This window comes from Zerene cesonia, chromosome 12 (genome assembly GCF_012273895.1).
Source record: "Zerene cesonia ecotype Mississippi chromosome 12, Zerene_cesonia_1.1, whole genome shotgun sequence".
Taxonomy (NCBI): Eukaryota; Metazoa; Arthropoda; class Insecta; order Lepidoptera; family Pieridae; genus Zerene; species Zerene cesonia.
This window is the reverse complement of record NC_052113.1, coordinates 5,915,221-5,921,797: the sequence shown is the minus strand read 5'-3', so window position 1 is coordinate 5,921,797 and position 6,577 is coordinate 5,915,221. Positions and strand designations below refer to the sequence as shown.

At 31.9% G+C, this 6,577-nt stretch overlaps 3 protein-coding genes across 5 annotated transcripts in view; 1 reads left to right on the top strand and 2 right to left on the bottom strand.

Annotated features, from left to right (window-relative positions):
- The window catches only part of LOC119830806 (condensin complex subunit 1-like), an 8,618-nt gene extending 4,449 nt beyond the window's left edge, over nt 1–4,169 (bottom strand). Inside the window, exons 1-11 of the mRNA XM_038353953.1 lie at nt 3,962–4,169; nt 3,747–3,860; nt 3,504–3,676; nt 3,207–3,379; nt 2,673–2,814; nt 2,486–2,581; nt 2,126–2,296; nt 1,848–2,009; nt 1,607–1,744; nt 1,030–1,395; nt 619–948 (exon numbers count right to left, since the gene is read on the bottom strand). Coding sequence (XP_038209881.1) covers nt 619–948; nt 1,030–1,395; nt 1,607–1,744; nt 1,848–2,009; nt 2,126–2,296; nt 2,486–2,581; nt 2,673–2,814; nt 3,207–3,379; nt 3,504–3,676; nt 3,747–3,860; nt 3,962–4,079 — 1,983 coding nt within the window. The 5' untranslated portion in view covers nt 4,080–4,169. The remainder of the gene's footprint in view (nt 1–618; nt 949–1,029; nt 1,396–1,606; nt 1,745–1,847; nt 2,010–2,125; nt 2,297–2,485; nt 2,582–2,672; nt 2,815–3,206; nt 3,380–3,503; nt 3,677–3,746; nt 3,861–3,961) is intronic.
- The window catches only part of LOC119830797 (metabotropic glutamate receptor 2), a 77,961-nt gene that overhangs the window by 65,798 nt on the left and 5,586 nt on the right, over nt 1–6,577 (bottom strand). The gene's annotated exons all lie outside the window — the stretch shown is intronic.
- Nucleotides 5,222–5,887, top strand: LOC119830805 (translocon-associated protein subunit gamma-like). Its single transcript, XM_038353952.1, has 2 exons — nt 5,222–5,487; nt 5,649–5,887. The coding sequence occupies exons 1-2, from the start codon at nt 5,355–5,357 to the stop codon at nt 5,870–5,872; spliced, it is 357 nt and encodes a 118-aa protein (XP_038209880.1). The 5' UTR covers nt 5,222–5,354; the 3' UTR covers nt 5,873–5,887.

Below are 6,577 nucleotides of genomic sequence, written 5' to 3'. Positions count from 1 at the left end.
CAGAACAGAGTTTGCCGGGTCAGCTAGTATATATATAAATGTAACTTATTTATTGTTCTGCAAAAATGTTATCATAGCTAGTATAGTACATGAATTGGAATCATGTCTCTGGTGATGAGACAATTTTCAATGACATAAGTTTCCCATGGCAATATACTATATTATTTAAATATATTCAATTGTGTTTCAAATGTCAGAAGAACACCATGATGATCCAATTGAGACACAATCAAAACATTTTTTAAGTTAGCAGGACTCATACTGATATAATATGATGTATAGCTATGTTGATTGTATCGAGGCAAGTTTGCAAAAACTAAGTCTGTTAAATAAAAACCCACTGGACCAATTGTCTTGAATCATGATCATTATTTGTGCTTTCTGGTTAGTCTTGACTGTTAAAATATTAGTAATTTGAAGAATAAGCGCCGATTTCATCACCACGATAATGCTCCTGATATTCTATTAAGCATTTTTTAATGTATAACACATTCTTGAAGTATTTAACTGGCAGTGAATCTTGATGCTGTTAAACTAGCCATTAATATTTTAACAATGTTTGTTACCTTATAGTAATAAGCATGTATGCAAGTTTTATAAAATATAGAAAATACTCACTTGATCTGGTGACCATACAAGCATTAACATATTGGCCACACCAATTTTGGCGGATTCTATTTTGAAATGATGAGCCGCCGTAAAGAAGTCAATCGCTTCACTGACATCACCAGCTTGTTTCGACATCAACAAAGAGTTTATCAAAGGCACTGCCTCAGACATTGTTCTACTGAAGTTAGCTGACTCTTGTAGGAAAGCAACTACACCCTCTTTTTCTTCTAATCGTTTCTGTAATGCTAATTCATTTTCACATTGTTGTGTTAGAGACATTGATTGCCTGCGGTCTGGTATGATGAATATATTTCTTAATAATGCTACAAAGTATTCAATCTGTGAAAAAAAAAACAAAACAAATCTAAATGATTGCATTTTTGATTTTAAAATGATTAATTTACTTATTTTTAATATTACCTGATGACTTTTGGGCATGTCACATCTTAATAACTTTGCATCAGGATACATTCTTTCTGTGTGTTTGACAATTAAGAATGCCTTGTAATAATTTTTATCTCGTAAACTTTGCCTTATTGACTCATATAAGTTTTCAACAGTGGCCTGGGACAGTTCTGGTTCATCTTGAGTCAGTGTGTCCATTTTCTCCTTTATTGTTTTAACTACATCTTTTTCTACTTTTTCCCATTTTTTTACAAGCTCAGGATCAGGACCTGGGTTTAATTTCTTTTGAAGATCTTCTAATATTTTTAATTCTTTTGCTAATTGCTCTTCTAAAACTTCTAATTTGAGATGGCCAGAAAATGGATTATACTCCAAGAATGTCTAAAAAAATTAATAATGTAACAGAAAGTTATTACATAAAATAAGAAACTTCTTTTTAAAATATGAGTATAGATATTGTTTAATAAAAATAAAAAATACATAAAATCTACAATTTTTAATTATTTTTTTCAATCATGTTCATTTGAATTTGGTAACATAATTCAACAGAACAAAAGTGAGAAGCTAGTTCTAAATAAAACTTGTGTATTACCTTAAGAAGCTGTATGGCAGCTTTTCTTACAAGAGCAGCTTTATCACAAAGTCTACCAATAGCTCTCTCCAAAACAATCTGCTGACGTGCCACAGGGACACAGTTCTGTTTTTGCAATCGACTCCAGAATTGAAGAACCTAATTGTTTTCATATAAAAGGTTACAATGTCACATTTAGGTGCAATAAATCATTTTTATGTGTAACATCTTTATAATATGATAACAAGTTTATTAAATTTACCTTATGTCGCACATATGCAGAAAGATCATGCATATGTTCATAAAGGTCATCCAAGAAATCATCTCTTTGAATCCTTTGTTCATCACTAAGTCCTTCACCACTCAACTCCACACTAAGTATCTCACACATCATTCCGAGAACACTGATTCGCAATGTGTACGACTAAAAATATTGTGTTGATGATAAAAATGTAGACATAATGAGGGACAAAATAATGTAATTAGTAAAAAGTAAATAAAATATATTGGTTTCACTCACACTAAATAAATTTTTATTACCTCATCACTCTCTAGATAGGGTTGAATTGTTGCCATAGCCCCTGTCATTTCTTTAGGAAGCTCTTTGGTTAATTCTAATAAAAAGGCACCACAATTCCTGGCGGCTCCCTGCTCAGTACCTGCACTGTTCTCTTCTTCAGAAGAGGCCAAAGCCTCAGCTATTTCACGCACCTATACAGAAATATAAAGAAAATTTTAGAATGCATATTTAAAAACAACTACATATATTGAAAAATATAGATTTTTTATCATGAGGCTGGATTCAGACCTGTGTCTATTGCCATACTGTGGAAATGCCTAAAATCTCAGCCATTCATACTTTAAATAATACATTGTTAATTCATCACCTTTAGTACATACCATTTGTGGGCCAAAAGTTCCGAGGTTAAAATCTTTTGTCAACTGAACAACACCTGCACATATTGGTGAAATTGAATGCTCAACCATTTGTAAAATCTAAAATGAGAATAGTAGAGTCAAATAAATTCCAAATATATTACTAGTTATAGATGATATATTGCATAAAGTATTTGTAAAAATAAATTACCTGAACTAATTTAATAATGCAAGCAGTTCCATGGTTATATTTCTTAATCAAGACTCCTAGAATTTGAAATACAGTTTCCCTGACAGTTTTTGTTTTTATAATTTGATTTTCCAGTGCCCCATAACAAGGCTCCACCACCATACTGAAAGATTGATATCACACTATCACACTATTATTATAAATGTGAAAGCTTGTTTATTTGGATGTTTTTCTGTCAATCACTATAAAACTACTGAATGGATTTTGATGCAATTTGGTATACAGACAGGGTATGAGAGCTGAATTGAGTGATTGGATACTTTTTATTCCGATTAAATGCTCCCTTGGGTTAAAACAGCAATCTTGCTATCTGGGCGGAGCCAGAATGAGTGTCTAGTTATGAAATAAATAAAAATGTTGATTTATCCTAAAAACAAAAAATTATAAGCAACTTGAAAAAACAAACTATTATTTAATTCTATGTGTAACATTTATATGGGAACTATTTATTTTGATGAATATTTAAATGATGTTCAGATATTTTCCATAACTTACGAAACAAAATTATCCTCAGCTAGTGGTGGGTCCCATAGACGTGACAATGGTTGTTGCAATAGTTGGTGCAGGGAGATCAAAGAATTTAATTTATCTGATTCTGTCCATCCACATAAATCATCTTCTTCAGCTGTTTTTTTACCTTTTTTCCCCAATGTTAGTTTTGTGGAATTCTAATAGAAAATGTATTTCTTGTTACAATTTTATATATACAATTTAATTAAAAAGGGTACATTCTTTTTGAATTGTGTTCGAGTTTGAAAGACTAAATTACCCTTGTTTAAGTGGGTTACTTACATCAGCTGTTAATTTAGCATCTTTGGTTTTTATTATTTGAGTAAATAAATACATGGTCATCTTTACAACATTCAAGTATTTAGTACGAACATCACTTTCAATTTCTTTTTCTTGAAGAATAGGCTCCAAGAAAGTACACAAAGCTTTAACAGTTCGCAGTATGTGCTCATACCCTAAAATCATTATTTATAGTTAGTATCTTTAAATTAAAAATTAAATGAATACATTAACGGTTTCAATTACCTTTATTAATAACATTCCATTCAAGTTTAGTCCCATGCACTATTATTGAAAAATAAGTATCAAAGTGTTCAAGTATATAATCAACTCCATCCGAATTATAAGCACGGGCAGCATCTGAAATAATATATGAGAATGCTGTATGAAGGTTTTATCCTAATTTAAGTATCTTATAAATGTTAAATCGTGTTATATCAAAATATCATCTCAGTTTCTACCTTGAAATTTGGATAAAAGCAATCTCGGTTGTACTACATCTTCAACATGATACTGTCCGGCATGACATTCCAATAATTCATCCTTTTTTAATGGGATATTAAATTCAAATGTACTCATTTTAATTATCTATAAAGATCACTATTTTCTTGGTTATATAGAATACATTTTATGTCGTCGTATAAAATCTCAAGTCAAAACAATTCAAGTATACAAAGTACAAACGGTTTATTTCAAATTTGAATTTAGATTAAGTACTGATTTAGTGTTGTGTCTAAAATCATAGACATTGACTATCTAAACCACAGAGTAATAAGATGTTTTAAATTGTCTTTGTCCCGTAAAGTTTTACACAGTTAATGGTTTTGGAACCAAAACACTAGCTGAACGATCCAGAATTTTTTTGCATTTGAAATCTGATCTTTGGCCTTCCATGTCTAAAATTAAAATTTTAAATTTGGCCGAGTTCTTAGAATTTGGAGTGTTTTAATTTTTATGTTGAAAATCATTATTCTAATTTATATACCTATGTTTTAGTTTATTATATCATACATTAATGTAAGTAGTAGAGCATCACTATAATATGTATCAGACATTTATAGGCTAGTCTTTCAAGTAATTTATCCTACGCATATTTTGTTTGGCCATGGTCATCTCATTCAAGGGAGACACATAATTGCCGGGGACCGGGGACCGGGAGCCGGGGACCCTCTTACTCGGACCTGTTTTTGAGCCATAGTGTACAGTCTAGTTAATGTAAACATGAGATCTTTGGTACATACGTGTTATGCCCCTCTTCACAATTGAGAGTGTTGGCCCATAAAATAGTGGTCGATATTTGCTGCCATGATCGGAGGTCCCTTCTACAGTCGACAGTTTAATATCATGACATTTGATTTGAAAAAATCATAATGAAATAACTATTCCATTTTTATAAATTGAAAATCTCTTTTTAAGATTTTTAACAACTATCTTTGTCATAATTCTCTAGTTCATAACTTGGCGTAGTTAGCAATTGCGCGTATTCGGTGATTGTGAGGATACGTGATATCCATATAGCGCCTACATCTAGAGATATTAGCGTAAGTGCCCCTATCTCGCCCAATGCTGTCAATTGTGAAGAGGGGCCATTATGTATAGTCTGTTTGTGGCTTTGCGTAGTTGGAAATTTTGTTGGTAATCGCCAATCGGCAATTAGTTTTTGGTATGACACGTTGAAGCAACGTCAAGTGACATGTAAGCTTAATGTCATCGACGTTTTGACTTTACATTTGAAATCATTGCCTTTTCTCTGTTATTGAGCGCCGATTACACGTTTTGATATTTCTTCCCAAAATTCATTCGATATTTAATATCATATTTATAAAAGAATAAGATAAATATAAATAAAACACAATGTCCGGAAAAGGCAATAAAGCATTTACTAAAGAAGAAGAACTGCTGCTACAGGACTTCAGTAGAAACGTATCTACAAAATCATCAGCCTTATTTTATGGAAACGCTTTCATCGTTTCCGCGATTCCTATTTGTGAGTACTTATTATCTTTTTAGTAGTTCTGTTGGTAATTCATAATTATTAACTTTTTGAAGTGTTCTCATACATGGAAAAGTGAAAGTTAAGTAAAGTATTTTGCTTGTGTGGCACTATTGTACTCTTCTGTGTATTAATTCTCATTCATCATCTTACAGGGCTTTTCTGGAGAGTACATGCCTTGGAAGTGAACACATCATTAGCATGGTTTGTGTTTGTGACTGCCATAAGTACATGGCTCCTAGCCCTCGCTTACCGCAACACCAAGTTCCAACTCAAACACCGCGTAGCTGTCCGCAGAGAGGATGCTGTTGCTCGTGAAATGTCAAGGAAACTGGCTGATGACAAAAAAATGAGCAGAAAAGAGAAAGATGAAAGGTAACCAAGTTGGTCCCATAAATAATTATGTTAGTCTTGAAAGTCATAGTGACCTTATTTAGAGACAAAAAACTTTTAATAGTTTAGACCAAATCTGTGTTATTGAGAAATTATTGAATTAAAGCCCAGGAGCTAAACATTGTGACATCACTAACATATTATAATATATATATATATATATATATATATATATATATATATATATATATATATATATATATATATAAATCGCGAAGGACTTCTTGCGTCTTTCCAAACTACCACCCTGCGGCGTCCACTGAATGTAGTGAGATTTTTAATGTTTTCAATGCGTATATAAGGTGTTTTAATCAGCATCATATCAGTAGTCGACGTCAAATTTCATTTAAACGTTAAATGGTGATATTCAAATTAAATATTTCTAGCTGAATTTGTGCGTCCGTTTACTCTTAAATCTTTCTTGCACACTAAATACCTGCGTATATCTACTAAACACTGCATGCACATTCCCGCCTCCAGCCGAATGTATGTTTAAATCAATTCCGTATAATGCTCTGTATATATTATAATGATTATCATAACTAAATGACATCCGTCTGCTATTGAATTCAGATTGGTTCCGAATACTGTTTTTGATTTATTGTATCCAACATATCAGCCAAGAGGCTTCCAACTATATAAGGGCTTATAATGACTCCAGGCACAGATAATAAATATTTAAGAGTTAGCA